This window comes from Prionailurus viverrinus, chromosome E1 (assembly GCF_022837055.1).
Source record: "Prionailurus viverrinus isolate Anna chromosome E1, UM_Priviv_1.0, whole genome shotgun sequence".
NCBI lineage: Eukaryota > Metazoa > Chordata > Mammalia > Carnivora > Felidae > Prionailurus > Prionailurus viverrinus.
Window position 1 is genome coordinate 8,825,818 of NC_062574.1, and position 23,271 is coordinate 8,849,088.

The 23,271-nt window shown below is 48.0% G+C and overlaps 1 protein-coding gene across 2 annotated transcripts in view; it reads right to left on the reverse strand.

Annotated features, from left to right (window-relative positions):
• Window positions 1-21,645: 21,645 nt before the first annotated feature.
• Window positions 21,646-23,271, reverse strand: part of TEKT3 (tektin 3) — a 36,567-nt gene continuing 34,941 nt past the window's right edge. For both annotated transcript variants that reach the window (XM_047833061.1, XM_047833060.1), the window contains exon 8: window positions 21,646-21,974. In XM_047833061.1, the coding sequence (XP_047689017.1) occupies window positions 21,758-21,974 (217 nt within the window). In that variant the 3' untranslated portion in view covers window positions 21,646-21,757. The remainder of the gene's footprint in view (window positions 21,975-23,271) is intronic.

A 23,271-nucleotide genomic window follows, 5' to 3' on the forward strand; every position in this document is an offset into this window, starting at 1 on the left:
CAACCGCCCATGAGTCACCGTCTTGACAGAATGCCCGTCTGCGTGCCAGCCTTGCCCTGATTCGCCAGGGCAGAGCCTGCAGGAAGGGCGCTCCAGCCAGCGAGATGACCCCCCTCGGCTCCCAGCAACCATTCTCCTCGATGGAACCACCGCTTCCTTAATCTGCGGATGGCAGGAGCATCAGTAAATCCCAGGAAAAAAATCTAGAGGGCATTAGGGAGTGTCCCCTGCAGCCTCTTCCTGGGGGAGGGGCTTGCAACATTGGAAAGGGGTACCGGGAACGTGCAGAAGGCAGATGCTGAGGACATGTATTTATTTTTTTATTTGAGAGAGAGACAGAGAGAGAGAGAGGATGAGTGGGGGGGGGGGGAGGGAGAGAGAGAATCTCAAGCAGCGCTCAGTGCCGAGCCCCGACGCAGGGCTCGATCCCACGACCACGCAATCATGACCTGAGCCAAAACCAAGCAAGCGTCAGATGCTTAGCCCATGGAGCCACCCAGGTGCCCCCGAAGATGCTAGGGAGATGCTGGGATGTCCCAGAAGGACCTTTAGTGAGCACCAAGATGCGCCAGGCCCTAAGTGCCTAACGTACTATTTCTGTGGTCTTTGCGGCAACCAGACGCTCCCAAGCTAACCGAGGCTTGGAGAAATTCAACGAGATGCCCAACGGCGCACGGTTACCGTCCGCTTATGAAGAACAACAATTAATTACGACTTCTACACGAGCCGCCAACAAAATGACTCTCTTTTCCACCGATCGGTGACGCCGCTTTCAAAACATTTTCCCCTTCAACCTCTTTTGTGCCTAACGTGGATCGTGTCGGTGCCCCCTCCCCCCGCTGAAATACAGTCAAATCCTAGTTTACCATTTCTGGGCGTTTGCGGCTCAACCTGCCTCGTCATCGTGTTTCCAAGGGCCAGTGCCTGCACGCTCTTCTTGTGAAGGGCTGTCCTTGGGCTTCTGGACCACTCTACCTGCAGGTACGGAGAGTCAGAGATGCCCGGGAGCTGCCGCACCGGCCTCCCACCCCCATCTTGGCCATCAACCAGACTGCCAGGCTGAGGACAAAGAAAGCGCACGGCCCTTGCTTTGAGTTGGGGCATTTCTGAGGTGTGACTTACCCTCCAGTGCTCCCTACAGAGTTAGGAGCAAGCTGCCCTCCACAGGACGTGGAGCATACACGTCTTCACCCCATGGGGCCACGATGTTTTCAACCCGAACTCACTGCCAGCGTTTCCAAGCTGGAGTCATGCGGAAACCTCCATTTCTGTCTGGCTTCCCTGGGAAAACTGGGACGCTTGGGCACACCAGCCAGGATGGTCATTTCCAGCTGAGCAGCGGCTCACCCCTGCCTCGTGTATTGATGAAGACAGAAGGGACTCCGATCTTAGTGGCTTTACCCAACAAAGATCATTTCTCATTCACTCCTGGGCCAGTCGGGGTCCATGAGGGCTCGACTCCCAGCTATGACTCCAGGACCCAAGACTCCTGCTTCTTCCCGTGACACGTCATCTGAATAAGTAGCATCTAAGATCAGTGGGGGAAGGAAGTTTGAAAGAGGCACGCTGGCTCTGAACCACCCAGCCTGACATTTTTCTTTGGCGTCCATTGGCCAAAACTAATCAAGTGAATCCCATCGAGCTGTGCAGGAGACAGGATGATGTAAGACAGTCCTCGGTATCTGGTCAGCATCATCTCTGCCACACACAGATGTGTCCTCTGTCTGGCCAAATATCCACGGACCCCATTACCTACAAGACGCTGCCGTTTAACCTCTAACACTGGCCTCTTCGCTCATCCCATTACCCTGGGTTAGAAGGAACCGTATCAGATTGGAAAGCCTCTGGGTCTGTGGGTCTCTGGATCTCCAGCTCCTCCTTCGGGACTGACGGCTGACGGAAGTGGCCAAGGGCCTCGGACAGGCGTCCCCAGGGAGGAAAAAGCCCTCAAGCCCTCGGATGAGCTCCTCGGCCATTGACCAAAACACGCCCGTCCCTGAGACAGAAGTGACGCCCAGCTGTTCCCGGAGGCCAGACCTGTCACCCACACCTCCCTGTTTCTATTTCAACAGACACCTGGCAGCTGGTTCAAGGACTTTTTGAACAAACATGGTTTCTTCTCTCTGCGTGTAAGCCCGCTCGTCTCCTGGGAAAACAACATGTAAGATGGTGATCGTGTCTCCGAACCAGGCCACACAACCTACTTAACACAGCATGTGGTGGGTACTTCCCGCATGTGGCTGGGACTGGCCTTTGTGGGTTAGCAAAGAATGACACTACCAACCAATGCCACAGGAAAAGACCTTCTGGGGCGCCTGGGTGACTCAGCTGGTTGAACGTCTGACTTTGGCTCAGGTCATGATCTCGCAGTTCGTGGATTCAAGCCCCGCACCGGGCTCTGTGCTGATGGCTCAGAGCCTGGAACCTGCTTCGGATTCTGTGTCTCCCTCTCTCTCTGCCCGTCCCCCACTCATGCGCTCTCTCTCTGGCTTTCAAAAATAAACATCAAGAAAGAAAAAAACACATTTCAAGAGCAAGCCACCAACTTATGAATGTTTCTTGCCATTACCGCTTGATAAACTAGAATTTACCTGTATTGAACAATCCGAAAGCAGCTCACGGAGGGTCCATCTCTCCCTCTAGTGTTTTGTGTTAAAATTAGATTTCAGGGGTGCCTGGGGTGACTCATTCAGTTAAGCGTCCGACTTCAGCTCAGGTCATGATCTCATGGTTCATGAGTTCGAGCCCCACATCAGGTTCTCTGCTGTCAGCACGGAGCCTGCTTCAGATCCTCTGTCCCCCCACCTCTCTGCCCTTCCCTCCCTTCCTCCCTCCCTCTCTCTCTCTCTCTCTCAAAAATAAATAAACATTCCAAAATAAATAAGAAATAAAATTAGGTTTCAGACGTTCCTTACCCTCAGAATAGGTCAGAATAGGAGAGGCTTTTAGAAGCTGCTAAGTATCAGTCAAAACATGAAAAATTCATTTGCTGTTTTATACGATTGCAAAAAGAAACTTAAAAAATCCTCTGTATCAATACTGTCTAGATCATAATGGCTTATTTCACTCACTTCCAAATACTTTCTAATTTCCTGGACCTGTGGGTTGTTTAGAGGTATGTCATTACTTTTGCAAATACGTGAGGACTTTTCCCAGATCTTATGACTGATTTTTTTATTGACATTTTATTTATTTTTGAAAGACAGAGAGAGACAGAGCACAAGCAGGGGTAGGGCGGAGAGAGACGGGGACACAGAATCCGAAGCAGGCTCCAGGCTCCGAGCTGTCAGCACAGAGCCCGACGCAGGGCTCGAACTCACGAACCTCGAAATCGTGACTTGAGCCGAAGTCGGATGCTTAACTGACTGAGCCACCCAGGTGCCCCTGATTTTTTTTATTTAATTCAGTTGTCATAAGAGGACATACTCTGTCTGACATTAATCTTTTTTTTTTTTTTTCAACGTTTATTTATTTTTGGGACAGAGAGAGACAGAGCATGAATGGGGGAGGGGCAGAGAGAGAGGGAGACACAGAGTCGGAAACAGGCTCCAGGCTCCGAGCCATCAGCCCAGAGCCCGACGCGGGGCTCGAACTCCCGGACTGCGAGATCGTGACCTGGCTGAAGTCGGACGCTTAACCGACTGCGCCACCCAGGCGCCCCTGACATTAATCATTTTAAATTCATCGAGACTTCTTTAGGGTCCTAATATGGCTTATTTTGATTAACGTGCCATGTGCACTTGAAAAGCTTAGATATTTCCAGTCTTTGTATTTTTTTAAAGATGTTTTATTCCTTAGTGTACAATGACTGCCTAATTTTTTGATGTAAGCTCATTAAATTCAAAGAAAAATGGTTTTAAAAAGTTTATATATTTTGGGGCGCCTGGTGGCTCAGTCAGTTGAGCGTCCAACTTCAGCTCAGGTCATGATCTCGCGGTTCGTGAGTTCAAGCCCCGCGTCAGGCTCTTTGCTGACAGCTCAGAGTCTGGAGCCTGCTTCGGATTCTGTGTCCCCGTCTCTCTCCACCCTACCCCTGCTTGTGCTCTGTCTCTCTCTGTCTTTCAAAAGTGCATAGACATTAAAAAACATTTTTTTGAATAAATAAATAAAATAAAAAGTTTATATATTTTGCAGTTTCTGGGCAGGGAAATGTTAATTATAAATGTTACCCAGATCCATTTGTTGATAGTGTGGTTCAAGCCTTCTGTAGCCTTTCTGATTTTCTATTTTTTTTTCTATCAAATATTAAGGAAAGGGGGTTGTAACATCTAATGCTAATGGTGGACGTGGCTTTTCTGTTTTTGCTCCCTTTATTTTGGACTTTTTTATGTGGATACACGTTTATGATTGTTGTGTCCTCTTGATGGATCGATCCTTTTATTATCATAAAATGTATCTCTGCCCTGAAGTCTGATAGTAACTGTCTGATGTTAACTCAATCACCTTGGCTTTTTAAAAATTGGTCTTAGTGGGGCGCCTGGGTGGCTCAGTCGGTTGAGCGTCCCACTTCGGCTCAGGTCACGATCTTACGGTCCGGGAGTTTGAGCCCCGCGTCGGGCTCTGGGCTGATGGCTCAGAGCCTGGAGCCTGCTTCCGATTCTGTGTCTCCCTCTCTCTCTACCCCTCCCCCGTTCATGCTCTGTCTCTCTCTGTCTCAAAAATAAATAAAATGTTAAAAAATTGGTCTTAGCATATCATATCTTTTCCCCTTCTTTTCCTTCTATGCTAGTTACGTCCTTATATATACAGTGGGTTTCTGAGGTCAGTGTTCTTTGTTGCTTGATGTCCAGGGTCCAGTTTACATGTATTTTGTCTGGGTTTTTTTTTTTTTTTTTTTTTTGAGAGGAGGGTGTTTCTGGCCAGAGGGTAAGTCCAGTTCCTAGCATGCCTTCTTGGCCACACATTAAAGTCCCTCTGTTTGCTTTTTGATCAGCATCTTCCAAACAGCCAAGGATCCTTATCGCTGGTCCGTACATGACTCATCCGCCAAGAATCTGCTCCCAAATCACCTCCTTCGTGAAGCTTCTCCTGACATTCCCCACCACCCCCCCCCCGCCCCCGGCCCCAGACCCTTCGTAGAGAATAGAGTTTTTCTATTCACAAGAATACATTCCAAGCACCTCATGAGTTCCCACAGTGGGGTGCCCCAACACAGCATACCTGTTTTTCTTAAATGCAGTTTTCTGGATAAGAACAATTGCTTCCTTAGGGATCTTTACCTTCTTCTGGTTTCCATCATTGTCATTAGCAACCGGCCTTTTGTCTCAAGATTGTCTTCCATGACGGTATTGAGATAGGATTTTATTACACTGAGAAGATAATTGTGCCGGGGCCCCTCCCCCCCCCCCCCCCCCCCTCCATAGAGAACCCAGCCTCTCTGGAACTTGACTGATGTGTGATCGGCTGGTCTCCTCACTAGTTTGGTGACTGGTTCCTGCCCATACATGTCACACAGCGCCCGCAGCAAAATTGAAATCATTGCGTGTCTAAGTAAGCTGTGGTCCATCTAGACAATGGAAGATTATTCAAGAAGGAAATGAGCTCTCGAGCCACGAAATGACATAGAGGAAACTCAACTGCCTATCACCCAAGCGAAAGAAGCCAATCTGACCGTATGCCATTCTGAAGAAGGCAAAATTATGGAGACACTAAAAGGATCAACGATTGCCAGGGGCTTGGGGAGATGTGAGGGATGAACAGGCAGGGCTAAAAAGATTTTTAGGGCAGTGAAATTACTCTGTATACTATGATGTTGATATTGGCAGAGGCGGTCTGTGAGTGTGGGTAGAGCTCTACGAGAAATCTCTGTACCTTCTCCATTTTTCTGTAAAACTGCAACTTCTCTAAAAAAAAAAAAATGAAGTCTTGTAAAAATCGTGTGTGACTGTGTGACTACTCACAGGCTGTTGACACTATGAATACCAAATCCAGTTGTTAAGAATCTAATTATACTTGGGGCGCCTGGGTGGCTCGGTCGGTTAAGCGTCCAGCTTTTGGTTTCGGCTCAGGTCGTGATCTCACGGTTTGCGAGATTTGAACCTCGTGTCGGGCTCTGCACTGACAGCAAGGATCCCGCTTGGGATTCTCTCCCTCCCCCTCTCTCTCTGCCCCTTCCCCTCTTTCTCTCCATCTCTTTCTCTCTCAAAAGTATATTTAAAAAAAAAAAAACACACATAAAAAAGAAGAATCTGATTACACTCGATTCCTTTTTTATTTCTTCGCGTTATTTCTTTACTGTACTCCTCCCTTAATCTAGAAGGCTTGGAAAACTGAGACTTCCCTTGCGTTTCCCGATTACTGTGCCTAATTATAGTCCCTGGCATAAAATAAGCACTTCACTAATATTTGTTGAATGAATGAATGAGAGCATAGTTAGAAAGACGCACGAATCTCCAAACCTCCATGTATTTCTAGAATGCCTGCCCTGTGGCGACCTGATGTTTATATGCACCACCCTTTGGCTGCTGAGCATTGCTTTGAGCTCTTTTCCAACTCACTTATTTACATCGCTTTGAAACATCTAATATTTCCAACCTAATGGTGCACCTTGTATCCATCCATTCTGTCACTTCGACTTGAAGACTGGTTTAAAAAACAGAACAAAACAAAACAAAAGGGGTGCCTGGGTGGCTCAGTCGGGTAAGCGTCGGACTTCGGCTCAGGTCACGATCTCACGGTTTGTGGGTTCAAGCCCTGCGTCGGGCACTGTGCTGACAGCTCGGAGCCTGGAGCCTGCTGCGGATTCTGTGTCTCCCTCTTTCTCTCTGCCCCTTCCCCGCTCACGCTCTGCCTCTGTCTCTCTCTCAAAAATAAACATTAAAACAAAAACAAAAAACAAGAAAGTAGTAGAGTAGAATCATAGGATGTCTCAAGAAGGCCTAGTGTCATGACAGCCACAGGGATAAGGGCCATCAGGACATTATTATCTTTCTCCCATCCTCTATGCTGCTTCCTGAACACCTAGCATGTGCCGGGACTTTGAGAGCCTTTCTAATGACAAGGTCGAACGCTTTCTGCTTTTCAGTCTGATTAAACACTTAGGAGCCATGCATGTAAAGACTCACTGTTATCATTATTCTTATTCCCATTTTAAACATGAGGAAGAAGAGGTTCAGGGTGTAAACACGTTTCCCGAGTCCATTAGCCGGAAGACCAGAATCAGACCTTCCTGTGAGAGCATAATGCCCCTGCCACTAGCTTTCTCTAAAGCTTTCATTTGGGGGGTCGCCCGGGTGGCTCTGTCCGTTAAGCGTCCGACTTCGGCTCAGGTCACGATCTCACAGATCGTGGGTTCGAGCCCCGTGTCGGGCTCTGTGCTGTCAGATCAGAGCCTGGAGCCTGCTTCGGAGTCTATGTCTCCCTCTCTCTTTCTCTGCCCAACCCCACCCCCCCCGCATTCTCTCTCTCTCTCTCTCTCTCTCTCTCTCTCAAAAATAAATAAACACTAAAAATTTTTTTTAAATAAAAACATAAAGCTTTCACTTGCTCCCTGGTTCACTTTATCTCAAAAGCATGAACCCTTGCCAGTGTTGGGTCCCCAGAACGGTGGGCACGGGAACTCTCGACCAGCCACGGCTTGGAACAGGGTCAGGCTTTTCTGTGAACTATTTGAAGGCATCTGATGAAAGGCTGTTCGGTGAGAACATTCAGTCATCCTCAAAACATCTGAGGGACGGAACTATGTTTATCCAGACCTGGCAAGTCCTGTGCTCAAAACTATTTTCCTGGAGCACTCTAGAGGACTTCGTCTTTGCCAGGGAATGTTCCTATAACGTTTCTCTCTCGAGTCGGAGGGAATCACCAGCCCCACTCTCTACGTGCGGGGACAGCAGCTGCCGGTGTCACTGGACTCCCCGGCAGGCTCGCGGGGGGTGTGGGAACATTCAGTTTTCATCGGGGCTTATAAACACCTCATTCGTTGTGCAGCCCTCCCTGCAAGTGCATGGGGACGCTGCGGCCCTACAGATTCCCAGGATGTCCAGACTGGTTTATTGGTTGCCGTGTTGGATTCTGTCGCTCTTTTTTTGGCCGCACACTCCAGCCATGGGCCGTCTGTGGCCAGAGCCTGAACCCCTCTTTCAGCACATGGGGACGCGTGGCTCCGTGACAAAATGATGGAGCTGGGCGGTGAGGGGCTTCCCTTCTGATCAACAGGATCCAAAAGCATCAATCCCTGGATGGATCCTTTGACGAATGGGACGGGCTGCTAGGGTCTTAAAAAGCAAACCATTTCTCGCCAGCTCGATTACCTCGTTGTGTCTTAGTTCGTGCGTTTGGTCCCCCCTTGCTGTCCCCCAAATTTTACTTTAAATGTCCTCTCTAGGCTGTGCTATAAATCGTCACTAGTGCCCGACAGAAAGACCGTTCTTCTCTATCTTTTCTTATTTTGGTTCACAGAGGGTGGACTGCTCTCTCCTCCTCGTGGAAGAGTGTTGAAGAGAACGTGGCTGGCCCTTCTCTGCCCCCTTCCAGGGTCCTTCCTCCGTGAGGAGTGGTGATCGTGGACTCATCGTGATTCACCATGTTATGAGTTATAAAGTTAAAATGAGATCAATTAAATAATTGGGGTATTTCTTGCAAAGAAAGCCAGCTCCCCCCACCCCCAAACCGGTTGGGGGTATTTAGAAGGACACTGTCGGGGCGCCTGGGTGGCTCAGTCGGTTGAGCATCCGACTTCGGCTCAGGTCATGATCTCGCGGTCCGTGAGTTCGAGCCCCGCGTCGGGCTCTGTGCTGACAGCTCAGAGCCCGGAGCCTGCTTCGGATTCTGTGTCTCCCTCTCTCTGACCCACCCCCGTTCATGCTCTGTTTCTCTGTCTCAAAAACAAATAAACGTTAAAGAAAAAACCTTTTAGAAGGACATTGTCTGATAGAATGGAGAAAGGGAATCACCTTCTCTGAGATCACGAGCTTTGAACTTTTCAGATTGCTTACCATTTTTTGGAAATCAAAGACATACGGTTTTCCACTTTACCTGTCTCTGGAGATACAGAGTTCTGCTTATATCGTTTTCACGAATCATCCAAATATAGGTTCTCCAGGGCACATGAGGTACTGTTCACCTAAATACTTTACTCGGAAATATTCTAAGTTTCATTTCTTGATAAATTAGCTTCTGGACCCACACACCCAATGGGAAAACATTTCTTGTTGAAGATTGTAGAAATTAAGATATACTTTAAATTCTTTTTAATGTTTTATCTACTTTTGAGGGAAAGACACGGAGACAGAGCACGAGCAGGGGAGGGGCAGAGAGAGCGACACAGAATCCAAAGCAGACTCCAGGCTCCGAGCGGTCAGCACAGAGCCCGACGCGGGGCTCGAACTCACGAAACATGAGATCGTGACTTGAGCTGAAGTCGGACGCCCGGCGGACGGAGCCACCCGGGCACCCCAAGGTGTACTTTAAAGTCAACCTGTATTGACTATGTCCATCCTGTACAATGAGATCTACCTAATTCATTTAAGTCCTTTGTTTTATCTTCTATACACTTTATGCTTTGTGTTTTCATCTGTTGTTGTTGTTGTTATCGCCACTCTTCTGTTTTAAATCCTCAGTTCACAAAAAAAGAATCAATGACTCCAAAGCGGTTTGTTAAATAAGAGTGCAATGAAAATAGTAATAGACACACTACAGCTCAAAATAAAATTATAAATATAAATAGGAGAGAGGATCCCAGTCTAATTCAAATATAGACCATGAATGTGCATGTGTGAGGAGAAATGATAGGCAAGGAGATCTCTTACGAACAACCCCAACTGAAGACCTGAAGGGGAAGTCTGACAAGTTTTATAATTGGGTTTCGCTGGGGGCCCCTGGCTGGCTCAGTCAGTAGAGCATGTGACTCTCAATCTCGGGTTCATGAGCTCAAGCCCCACGTTGGGTGTGAGATTATTCAGAAATATAAAAAACAATAAACTAAAGTCGGATTTCACTGGACCAAGGGACTTATTCTACTCTGCCGTGATTTGTCTGTTTAGAAATTTTGTTAGCTAGGGGACGGAGATTTTGCATCATTTTCCAGCAGTGACCTTTTTCGTAAACCTCCTGGGAATGAGTTTTTTCTGGAACAAGCCCAAGATCTTGCTTCCCGGTTGTAAATTGAATATTTTTTTTAATGTAAGGAGCCTGAAACTTCAAAGCCAACATTCAAAGCCGTCTCCAAAGCATAAACAGGCTCGACTCAAAATATTTTCCCGAGGTTTGGAAAACCAGCTTCATAGCCTTTGACACATTCGGGCTTGGCGAGGAAGTCCAATAAGCATGTGGAAGTCATTAGTGCTGGTCGCTACCTATTTCCCATTCTTCACCTCTGTGTGTCCAACAGCCCCGCATCTCTGTGCTGCCTTTGAAGCGAGGCATGGCCGTGGGCCCTGCGTTAGAGAAAGGGGAGTGGGAACACGACTTCAAAAGTCGGCGTGCCGTCCGCCATGTTCTCTCTCCGCCTACGTCCATGACACCTCGTCCACGTTCCAGTAGCGGCCCTTCCACCAGCCTGAATCCACGAGCCTTCAAGTGACGTGAGCCAGACCTGCAATTCGCCCGATGAGATGTGGGGATCCTTTGTTACCGCAGCATAACTTAGCCCGTCTTGAGCAATATGTAGTCATGGAATTCTTTAATCAGTGGCCACAAGTTGAACGAAGCAGAGTAATAACAGCACATGGCATGGAAACACAACGTCATGGGGGGGGTGGGGGGGGTGGCAGCAAGGCTCATGTTTGTTTTTGGCTTGTGGTTGGGTTCAACCACCGATGCGCCAACGTTGGAACTCACTCTTGGAAGATAAGAGACGTGTATTCAAGGAAGAAGAGGCTGGTGACGCCATTCTGTTGGAAACTACGGTGCCGGAGAAGACGTGTTTATTTTAGTTGACAATTATTTTGTGAGTCATGGTGGGGACTGGAAAATGCGTGTTGGGGTCAGGTACATGGAACGCTAGCGAAGGAGGCATCGAGGAAGGGAGTTGCCCTAAAAATAAAAGAAGTTGCTCCGAAAGGGCAGTCTTCTCAGTATTGCCCTCACTGAACACCCCGCAATAACACAGGAAATGCACTCAAACTGGAAATTAAAATCCAGTGGGGCCCATTTGAAATGTTTCTTCAGTACATGGTGTGACAGTAGTGGCAGGAAGTACAAGATTTTACTTCGGGGGCGCCTGGAGGGCTCAGTCCGACTTCAACTCAGGCCGTGATCTCACGGTTCGTGAGTTCAAGCCCTGAGTCAGGATCTCCGCTGTCCGCACAGGGCCCGCTTCGGATCCTCTGTCCCCCTCTCTCTCTGCCCCTCCCCCACTCACGCTTTCTCTCTCCAAACGTGAATAAACACTGAAAAACAAAGACTTGATTTTCTACACAGACTGTATTGGAATAAAGGCACTCAAACGAGTATTTGAAATTACAAGTGAGCTCTGTGTGTGTATATGTGTGTGTGTGTGTGTGTGTGTGTGTGTGTGTGTTTTAAAGAATTACTTCATGGCCTTTCTAATATCAATCAATTCCTTAATTGATCAATTCCTTCAGTGATGTCAAATGACTTGTCCATGTGGCCAGTGGCATACCTTACCTGTATACTTGGCAATTTATGAGGATTCTTTTTTTTTTAATTTTTTTTTAACGTTTATTTATTTTTGAGACAGAGACAGAGGATGAACGGGGGAGGGTCAGAGAGAGGGAGACACAGAATCTGAAACAGGCTCTAGGCTCTGAGCTGTCAGCACAGAGCCCGACGCGGGGCTCGAACTCACGGACCGCGAGATCGTGACCTGAGCCGAAGTCGGCTGCTTAACTGACTGAGCCACCCAGGCGCCCCAATGAGGATTCTTAAAGAGTTGGACGCTCGATGCAAATAACTCAATTGCAAACCATTTCACTCCTCAATATTTGATGATTTTCTCCATTAGCTCTACATCAAATGTTTTCTAACAGAACCACCTAGAATTTGCTTCTAGTTTCGTTGGCCTAGAGCTGTGAGTTAGAATTTTATGCTTTTGAGGGATTCTTAGGTAGCTCAATTAGACATCTGACTCTTGATTTTGGCTGAGGTCATGACCTCACCGTTTGTGAGTTCGAACCATGCGTCAAGTTCTGCACTGACAGTGGGAGCCTGCTTGAGATTCTCTCTCTCTCTCTCTCTCTCTCTGCCCCTCCCTCACTCTCTCTCTCCATCTCGAAATAAATAAACTTAAAAAAAGTTTTATGCTTTTGATATGCTTAGATTAATATTAAATTTACCTACGTTTTCTTTGAGTACTTTCACGGTTTTTAAGACTCCATGGGGCACCTGGGTGGCTCAGTCGGTTAAGTGTCTGACTTCCGCTCAGGTCATGATCTCGCAGTTTGTGGGTTTGAGCCCCACGTCAGGCTCTGTGCTGTCAGCACAGAGCCTGCTTGGGATCTTCTGTCTCCCTCTCTCTCTGTCTCTGTCTCTCAAAAATAAATGAACATTAAAAAAAAAACAAACCTCTGTAACCAGCTACAATTTATGTTAGTGTATCACATGAAATTATAACCTAATTTTTTTGCAAATAGCCAGTTACTGAATAATCCATTTTTTTCTCCCGCTGTTCTGATGCCTTGATTTTATCAGATCCACATATATTTGTGGGACTGTTTTTGGGCTTCCTGATTCATTGATCTGTCTGCCTATCCCACTTTCAATTACTACAGCTTAAAAATACTGCTTCAGGAATAATAAACAAGTAAGAAGGGTTGAACGAGTATTGTTTTTAATTTTTTTAAATGTTTATTTTTGAGTGAGAGAGCAAGCACGTGCGAGCGAGGGAGGGGCAGAGAGAGAGGGAGACACAGAATCCGAAGCGGGCTCCAGGCTCCCAGCTGTCAGCACAGAGCCCGACACGGGGCTCGAACTCATGAACCTCGAGATCATGACCTGAGCGGAAGTCGGACGCTTAACCGACCGAACCACCCGGGTGCCCTGAGAGAGAGCGTTTGTTGTTTGTTTGTTTTTTTAAAGACTGTAGAGTGTGCTTCCTCTAGTCTGTGAAATTTCTCACTCTGTCCGCTGGCTTCTGTCCCTTTGCTTACAAACGTGAACATGTTTTTTTTTTTTCTGTCTTGAAGAGACTTGTGCTGACCTCCTTGTGTTTTTCTGGTTATTGCTTTTCTGCCCTTCCTTTCACTGCCGGTCTGCCCCTGCGACCCATGGAGCATAGTCCTCTTCCCCTTAAATTCCTATGTTATCTGGCCACGCTGTGCTCCCTAAAGAGAACTATTAAAAGTTATCAGCCACCTCCCTTATGTCCTTCACGTCTATTTCTGATCTTCAACCTCCCGCGACCCCTTGCACAATGTCACAGCAGTCACTACACCGCCCGGACTCACCTCGCTTCTCTCTCGCCACCGCCCCGCTCTGGAACCCCGCTGACTTTTTTGAGGGCAACCTCCCTGCCTCTTCGTTCCTCCTGTACTTTCGGTACACACTTCTCTTCCAAGACCGGCTGGCTGGTGGCCTTGAACGGGTTACTTAACTTTGACTCTCCCTCGATCCCAAAGAACATGGCTGGCGTGGTTTGCTCTGTGTTCATCAGGCGCCAGCGGGAACTTTGTGCAGCTTGGTCCACAGCCCGTTAAGGTCCTCCGGACCTAAAAATGAGCTGCTGACTTTCTGGCGGACTCCTAGAACAGAGCTTGGCTTAGACATTCCGATGCCACCACTGTCCCCAGTGCCTCTAAGACATCTTCTGGGTATGAGAGAAAGGCCCCCCGAAGTCACGAAACCTTGATACGTGGTTCTTGTTGAAGCCCTCCTATCTCTCCACTCCAACACCACTACTGACCCATTCTTCTTACCTCCCGCTCCTTCCGTAGCTTCCACCGAGAAGTTCATTAAAAGCTTCTCTGGCTGACTGTTGCCAGTGGATCGAATCCGAAGTTCTTAGCCTGGCACTCAAGACCACCCGAGCCCGTGCACAGACTATGTTTACGGCATCCGTACCCACCGCTACCCTAATTAATACTGGGGTCCAAAGGATCCGGATTTCAATTCAGACTCAGACTCTTGGTAGCTGTGTGGGCTTGGACGAGTTACTTAGCCTCACTGTCACCAAACCCAAAGACCTTGGAGTGTCACAGCAGAGGAGACTGACCGCATGTAGGTTGTGTGTGTCAAGCCCCAAAGAGCCTCCAGGGATCAAAGAGACTTGTTTGCCGAGCACAGAGGCGGGACTCGACCCGTCTTGGGCAACAGCCGTAGTAACACCTCTGGACTCTTGAAGGTGAACACAGCGACAGTCCTTCTTTTTCTTTGCTTTTAGAGGACAACAGAGTGATCCTCTGCCCTTTTTGCTAACCCCTTTTCGACCCAATGAAGCTATCTTATTTCTTGGCATCCCCAAAATACCTAAGGCGCCTAATAGACACTCTATATAAAACTTTGCAAATAAATGCTTGTTGAGACCACCCATCATGGTCTAGGGAAAAGATCCCCCAGAGTCAGAAGACCCAGGTTGATTTCTGGAGTTGCCCTATGCTGGCTCCATGACATGGAAAAACCAAACTAGCACTCCCGAGCTTTGGTGCCCTACATTTTCACGTGGAACCCTGGTCAGCGTTCAACAGCCACGCGTGGTTGGTTGCCACCATGTTGGATCGAGAAGCTATGGAACATTTCTATCACTGCAGAAAGTGCTGTTGGACCGGGCTGATAGATAACACATCACAAGGATGGCGTGGCTGGCAATAATGTCATAAAATAGTACTTATCGGAAATGCCCAGAATGGGAGCTTCACCAGCAACAGAAGCGTAGCTGCATTAAGTGAAGGAGAGAGCCGAGTGACTCTGGGATGTGCTGCCTGTGTATCTGAGGAATTAGATTAGTGGAGATTCAGATAAACAACCGAGAGACCTCATCATAATCCTCTGGGAGTTATCTGGACTCACCGAACGATAAGGAGGAAGGGAGGAAAGTAGCCCCATCGTATATAGAAGCCTCTAGCATTAAGCTGAAGAAATGAGGCAATCCCAAAAGATATTGTGAAGCTCCAAGTGGGAAATGGCGATTTTCAGGCCTCTGAGCTTCTTCATTGACTTAAGAAACTGAGACTTGAGTTGCAGAGGGGGAAAAAGTGCTGGGTGGGATTTAGCTCAGAGAAGATTGGGGGGGGGGGGAGCCATGGAGGAGGTTACAGCTTTTCCCAACCATGAGACTGTTTTATTTATTTTTTTTTTAATTTTTTTTCAACGTTTATTCATTTTTGGGACAGAGAGAGACAGAGCATGAACGGGGGAGGGGCAGAGAGCGAGGGAGACACAGAATCGGAAGCAGGCTCCAGGCTCTGAGCCATCAGCCCAGAGCCCGACGCGGGGCTCGAACTCCCGGGCCGCGAGATCGTGACCTGGCTGAAGTCGGACGCTCAACCGACTGCGCCACCCAGGCGCCCCACCATGAGACTGTTTTAGATGACCTTCCCTCAATTGTCCAGGATCCTTTTCAGTATATTTTCATAATGTATTGCTTTTATTTTTCAACATTTACTTATTTATTTTGAGAGAGAGAGCGCGTGCGCACAAGCGAGGGAGGGGCAGAGAAAGAGGGAGACAGAGAATTCCACCTCCCTGCAGTGGGGCTTGAACCATGAGATCATGACCTGAGCCGAAACCAAGAGTCGGACACTCAACCAACTGAGCCACCCGGGTGTCCCTATAATGGATTATGTTAGTAATACCCTTCGGCTATATTTGGTTTTGCTAGCCGTACTCTAAGTTCCTAAAGGACAATCAGAGTCCAGTTCCATTCTTCACATCAAAACCAGAGTGGTCTTCCAGAAACTGAGGTATGTCCCTCCTTGCTTAAGACCTTCCCGTGCCTGCATATCGCAAGTGAAATCAAGCTCAAACTCCCACAGTCGGGACTGGCTACAGACTTTAGGGGACACGGTAAACAATGAAACTTCAGGGCTCCCTGTTCAAAAATCGTTAAGAATTTCAAGATTGTGTCAGGAGAGCATTCACTAGGTATGAGCCTTTCTGAGCCCAGGGCCCTGAGTGGCTGACAGGTCTCATGCCCGCGAAGCCAGCCCTGGCCATAAACAACACCTGTATATAGCCCCTGGGTCTTTGGAAGCATATTTTTCCCAAAGAGCCTTCAGTCCCAGATAGGAAATGATTGTGTTTACCAACCACATACACCAGCATTTTGGTGCTAGTCCACTAAAATAGGTTCTTTCCCGCATATGTGCATTTTGTGTTGTTGTCTGAGCTGGAGTTATAGCCACAAAAATAGCTCCCTGACTTCCTCTGGAGGGAAAAGAGAATTCAGAACTCGGTCTCTCCCATTGTTACCTCGATTTGGATTCTATCTCATCTTGTGGATTTTGAGACCCTTAGTTCACAACATATTTCTTTGCTCATGGGGAGCTCAGGAGACACCGGGACACCTTAATAAAACGAACACCAAGCATTGTGTTGTGACTGCGATAGGGAAGGTAGGAAGGAGTCTAAATACGAAATAGAGAGAGAAAGAGTCGATGAGTAAACACCTTCATAGTTTTGAGCTGTGTTTATTGTTCATCCTTCAAGAAGAGAAGGACGATGTTCACCTCTTGAGGTGGAGAAGGCTCAGAGGCTCAGGGATGAGACAGAAAGACCCATCAGGGGCGAGATAATGACTGTATGGGGCGGTTTCCTGAGAGAACAATCTCTTCTAACTACATTAGACAGAAAGGGATCCAGATCTTCCCTGACTTACGCTGTGGTTGCATCCCGATAAGCGCATCGTAGATGGAAGATACCGTCAGAAAAATGCATTTACGGGCACCTGGGTGGCTCAGTGGGTTAAGCGTCTGACTCTTTGGTTCAGGTCATGAGCTCACGGTTCGTGGGTTCGAGCCCCACATCGGGCTCTGTGCCGACAGCGTGGATTCTGCTTGGGATTCTCTCTCTCTCCTCTCTCTGCCCCTCCCCTGCTCATTCTCTCTCTCTCTCTCTCCCTCTCTCACAATAAATAAATAAACTTTAAAAAAAGAGAGAGAAGAAAAATAGGAGCTTGGATTGAAGACCATTTAAGGGAGCTAAGACCCAGAAAATAACTTTAAAAATACATAGCTACCAAGCAAGAGAGATGACCTAACTCAGAGTACAATACACAAATATGCTGCACAAACAGCACGATAACGTAGTTTGACTCCATTTATGAAAACTAAAAGGAGCTTGGCATTCTCTAATGTTAAGTTTGAGATGGCAACAGGGAAACTAGACGGGGAGGTTCGTGTGGGTTGCACGTAGCTGAAGGTCTTTGTACAAGTTCCAAACTGGTCACTTTGAAGGACCCGGTGGCAAACATTCTTGCATGACTATAGAAATGAAACCGGTCGACAAAATCAATCCAGTGACGAAAAGCTAGATAAAGTCACTTATGTGACTGATGTAATCAAGGCGGCTGTTTAGTTTTTTTCATTTTTTAAAAAAATGTTTTTTAACGTTTTTATTTCTTTTTGAGACAGAGAGAGACAGAGCATGAGCGGGGGATGGGCAGAGAGAGAGGGAGACACAGAACCCGAAGCGGGCTCCGGGCTCCGAGCTGTCGGCACGGAGCCCGACGTGGGGCTCGAACTCACGGACCGTGAGATCGTGACCTGAGCCGAAGTCGGACGCTCAACCGACTGAGCCACCCAGGCGCCCCAAGGCAGCTGTTTATTTGTAACGTTTAAACTATATGTAACAATATATATTGATATTAAAACTATATATAACCATGCTTATAACTACATATATAACCATATATATCTATGTACATAGTCACATTATAACTATAACTAGCCTCCGTGGCTAAGTCACTTCAGCGTCTGACTCTCGATTTCTGCTCAGGTCATGACCTCACAGCCTTGAGATCAAGCCCCGCATCAGCCTCTGTGTGCCGAGTGGGGAGCCTGCATAAGATTCTCTCTCTCCCTAGGGGCGCCTGGGTGGCTCAGTCGGTTAAGCGTCCGACTTCGGCTCATGTCGTGATCTCACAGTTCGCGGGTTCGAGCCTTGCGTCGGCCTCTGTGCGGACAGCTCGGAGCTTGGAGCCTGCTTTGGATTCTGCATCTCCCTCTTTCTCTGCCCTTACCCTGCTTGCGCCCTGTTTCACTCTCTCAAAAAACAAATAAATGTAATTTTTAAAACAATTAAAGATTCTCTCTCCCTCTTCCTCTCTGTTCTCATAAATAAATAAATAGATAAATCAATAAAGCATCAATGCTTCAGTCTCTCATACTGTGGTGTGGGTGGTGCTCTTAATTCTTGGCTGTGGCTGTGGCTTATGTTTTTCCTCTCAGGTTGCCTGGCCTCATCTCTCTCAAAGGGATGTTACCTACATCAAAGGGCCTGGGGTTGAAAGGTGAAACCGACCAGCTTGTTGCAAATAAACGGATACTCCCCCACCCCCTCCCAATATATAAAATGAGTTTCGCTATCAGTAAACACATGGGTGTCCAGAAACAGCAGGATCTCAGGCAGGCAGAGCACCACTGGGTGGGGGGCTGGGGGACAGGAAAAGCGTCCTTATGGCTGAGTGACTGCGGGGCTGACATACCCAAGACTAGAGTCTTGAAACTTCGTCCAAAGATATCAACTCACCTTACAGGGAGGGGACAAAAACATACTAATGGAGAAATACCCGTCATTTGTGCGGTTTCCACGGCCCTATCCTTCCGTACACAATGAGGCACCACTGAGAGCCGTAGTCGAAGCTTCCGGGTCTCCAACAAGCTCCCTCTTCCCTGTGCCATGAGGCCACCGGAGTTGATTTTCAGACTCGGCCAGCTCTTCTAGAAGGTCCTTCGGCTAGAGGGAAGAAGTTGGCCACAGAAAGGGTCTCCTATGAGCCCCTAGCAAAATTAGCAGGTTGCAGAGGGAATGAGCCAGAGATCACGAGACGGAACCTTTGTGATGCCGACAGAGAAAGATTTGAGCTGAGAATTCAGAACGTTGAGAGCAGGGCTGACAGTGTTTGTGCAGATAACTCTTGCCGATGACACTGGCCTATGGCACCTCTAGAGGCTTACCTGTCCAGGCTCCCACGGGGCCTCAGAATCCTCCTTAACACTCCATAAGTGCACACTACTCTGATCTAGAGCTGGTCTGCAAGGTGAAACAGATTGTCCATCTCTGGTGAGGAGATTAAGTATTGTCTCTCTTCCCCACGGATGCATGAATATATAGGGTTCCAGAAAGACCATCAGCGCACTCTGCATAGAAGGCGGGCCTTGGCAATGATGCCAACCGTGAACCCGGTGCTGCTGGGAACAGTGGAGGAGACAGGGCCAGCAGAGTGGAGACTGAGGGGGAGCCTGGGGACGCGACCTTGAGCGGCCACTCTGCCTCCTCCCGGGTGCCTTGGGTCAGCCCTGCCTACGAAGGGAAGGGCTCTGTCCTTGCTTTTGGAGCGAAACAAAAATTATAACCCCCAACTAGACCCCACCTCGGCTATTTACAGCCTGAACTCAGGACTCCAAGAAGTGCCAGGTGAGGCGTTTATGACAACACTTCCCCGGGGGCACGAATGGAAATTGCTAAAATTACAGTGGACTTGGCTATTTAGGGGCAGTTACGCGCATTTCTAAATCTGAACGATGCCTGGGGAGGTGGAAGCCTGTGGCATTCCAGAAGCCCTTCTTAAAGCCACATACTATGAAAGACACTTCGGGGCCCAAATATATCAAGCCGCATCACGTGTCGATATTTGCAGGCTGGTGATTCTTCAACAGGATCACACTTGGCGATTCTTGGCTGTTCGTGGATTTCAGCGTTCGAATATTTACCCCCGCGAAGTGGCCGCGACATTTAAGATGAGAAACCGAATGTTTATTTGTAGAATTTAGCCTTGCCCACGGTTTACCAAAATTAACAAGAAAACCAGCCTTTTTCTGTGTCGGAACTACGTCGTCTTCCCATCACATTCTTGCAATTCCGGGAACATTATGTTTAAGTTAGAAAAAAAGAAAAAAACTCCGCAAGCATATATTCCTTCAAAAAGGGAGCAATTCATGGAAAATGTCAGCAAGATTTTCCCCGAAGCATGTAACAAATAAAAGACATGCGGAATTTATGGTCACTATCGTCTAAAACTGATGACCATCCACACCTCATCGCTCGAATTGCCTAAGTGTTCGAGTGGCACTTAGACATCTTTGTCTCCATTAGAGGCGAAGGGAGAGGGTGCAAAGCCTACAGTCTGATTTCTAAAATGATATACTGAGACCACAAAAAGAACCCTGGTCCGAGCTTATCGTGCTTACGTCAACTCTACTAGCCTTTTGAGACGTTTCGTGAAGTTGACTGATCCAGGTCTGAGAAAGTTTTAGGAAACAGAGAGAGATGGGGTTTGGGGTTAATCAGCGGTTGGATGAGAGCAGAGAGAACACACGGAGATGCTAGCTAGCTAATGGGAGACGCGGGGCTATCCTAAGCGAGAAGCAGGAGACCCAGAGAGAAAACCGTTCCCTCCGGTAACCCCACCGTCCGTGTCGGGGCTTCTGCATCAAAGGATTCAAACGCTGTCGACATCCTGTGAGGTTGAATTCCAGATGGTTAAATGCAAGTTCAGGAGGCAGTAAGGGGTGCCTGGGTGGCTCAGTCGGTTGAGCGTCCGACTTGGGCTCAGGTCACGGTCTCGTACTCTGTGAGTTCGAGCCCCGCGTCGGGCTCTGTGCTGACAGCTCGGAGCCCAGAGCCTGCTTCGGATTCTGTGTCTCCCTCTCTCTCTGCCCCTCCCCGCTCATGCTCTCTCTCTCTCTCTCTGTCAAAAATAAATAAACATTAAAAAAATTAAAAAAAAAAAGCACAGGCAGTAAGATGTTGACAAACCTCCGTGATCACTGCTGGGTGTTATGATAAAGGGTGTGTTTTAGGAGTCTGTGTGTGCCTGTGTTCCCTAGTTTCCAAAATACGGCATGCAAATGTTTTTCATTTACAGTAAAGAAAAAGTTACTTAAGCAAAACAACTCCTGAGATACCACAGGACCTCCTGGAATGCAAGCAATGCCCCATTTTGCAGCTCATCCAGGGTCAACGCCTGTCATTCCACACCCCTTGACGCTCAGTTCCCTTGGAAAGAGTTCCCCAAGTCCCGTCGATGGGTTAGAATATGCTGTGCATTTCTCCCGTCTTTGCCTCTACGGCCACCTCTCTGAGTTCCTTGCTCAGTCGTGATTTCATCGGGCCATTTCCCCGCTCGGACCTCCCCCAACTCCTTGACCTGCGGTTGAAGGCCTCCCCACCTCACGTGCCCCGCCATCATGAATCACAGCCTGGTCTCCTTAACTATGGCTCCCAACGCACTGTGTATTTTTCCGCCCGTGTTTTGGCTCAGACTACCCCCAAGGTACCCCGCGTACCCAAGGGTCTTTCTCCTTTTCTGTTTCCTTCGAGGCAGAGCTGAAAATCCACCCTATCTGTGATTCCGGCCCCCACCCCCTCAGAGGAGATACATTTCTACTTCCCAACCCTTTCGTGTTACACGGAGAATAACAAGAATAATACAAATAATCCTTTCTCTCTCTCTCTCTCTCTTTTTTTTTAACCTTCTCCTTCAGATCGGGTGTCTTTCTTTATTTCCTTCCCATAGCTCAGAAGCCTAGTAAATAGTAGAAAATCAAGGTTTGGAAGGAAACATAAGACTTTCCAGGACAGGACACTCGAACCTTTCTATCAACGCAACCCTTTAATAAGTGAATAGAGGAGCAGCTGATTTCAATGCTGCCACCAAAGCCCTTGGCTTCGGTTCTCTTTGCCCTCCTCCTGGGGGGGGGGGGCCCTAACAGAAGCCCACCAACCGGAGGGTGTTGGGGAAAGTCTTCCGCATGCTCATGCACTTTTCCTGGTCGATGTACAGGGAATTGGCTTTGACGGCCAGGTCGTGCTCCAGGGTGGCTTTGGTGTGGACCAGTGACTGCAAGGTGTCCTCTGCCTCCCTCAGACGCTGCTGCAAGGTCTGGATGGTGTCGTCCACCTCGTATACTTCATTGACAAGGCTGCGGAGGCAGAGAAGCGCCCGGTTAGGTTGGCGGAAGTCACTCCCCCGAGACCGGCTAGGTGATGAATTAAGGGCCTGCGTGGTTACTGGATTCCCACTGGACGGTGGCTGCGGGGCTGAGGCCCCCAGCAGCCCCACGGGGCACCCCGACGTCAGAAAAAAAGGAACCAGTGCTTGGGCTCCCTTGTGGTTCCGGTACCAGGCCGGGGCCACTCCCCTTAACGACACCCAGAATCCAAAAAGCAAGGATTTTAAGGACACCGTCAAATTTTCATACCCACGTACATTAAATTGCTAGATTTTAAGGGCGCCTGGGTAGCTCAGTCGGTTAAGCCCCTGACTCTTGATCTCAGTTCAAGGTCTTGATCTCCAGGTTGGGAGTTCAAGCCCCACGCTGGGCTCCGTGCTGGGAGTGGATTCTACTTTTAAAAAAATATTATATTTTATTTTTTGTTTTTAATTTTTTTTTTTTACATTTATTTATTTTTGATAGACAGAGAGAGACAGAGCACAAGTGGGGGAGGGTTAGAGAGAGAAGGAGACACAGAATCCAAAGCAGGCTCCAGGCCCGGAGCTGTCGGCACAGAGCGCGAGGCGGGGCCCGAACTCACGGACCGCGAGGTCATGAACCAGCTGAAGTCAAGACGCTTAACCGACTGAGCCACTCAGGCGCCCCCAAAATGTCATATTTTAAAACAGAGGCAAAACTTGTAAACCTGTAACAGTGTGATATTTTTTTAAGTAGTAAAAATGGGGGGAAAAATCAAAGCTCAGCTGAACTTTCTTATATTTATTTCATCATGGAAATTATTTTCATTGTTAGGGACTTTACTCAGTGGCTAAAATGCAGCACAGTCAACATAGCCTGGGGGGGAGGGGACAGTGAGAGGGGTTAGTTAATGGGACATTCCTCAGATCATAATGCCCCTGCCCCCCAGCAGCGTCCCCAGGTAAGGCCTCAAGTTCCCAGAGTCAACGTACTTGTAAAGGCAGAAAACATAATAAACCGGAAACTGATCGTGCTTGAAATCAGCTACATAAAACTGTGGAACAGGCTGTAGTTCCAATTACCTTGTGACGGTAAAAAGAAACATGACACGTTTTTCATTAAGATAAAAGAGAAAAAAAAAATTCATTCCATGGAAAAACCTATAGCATCTCCTCAAGTTACGTGGGTCAATATTGTTTTAATTGTTTCCGTGAGTATCAGTGAAACTTCGCCAAACGTCTGTTGACCTTGTCCACGGTGAACTGCCTGGTCTGCTCTGAGCAGCTTCTCTTGTTCTCTTTTCTAC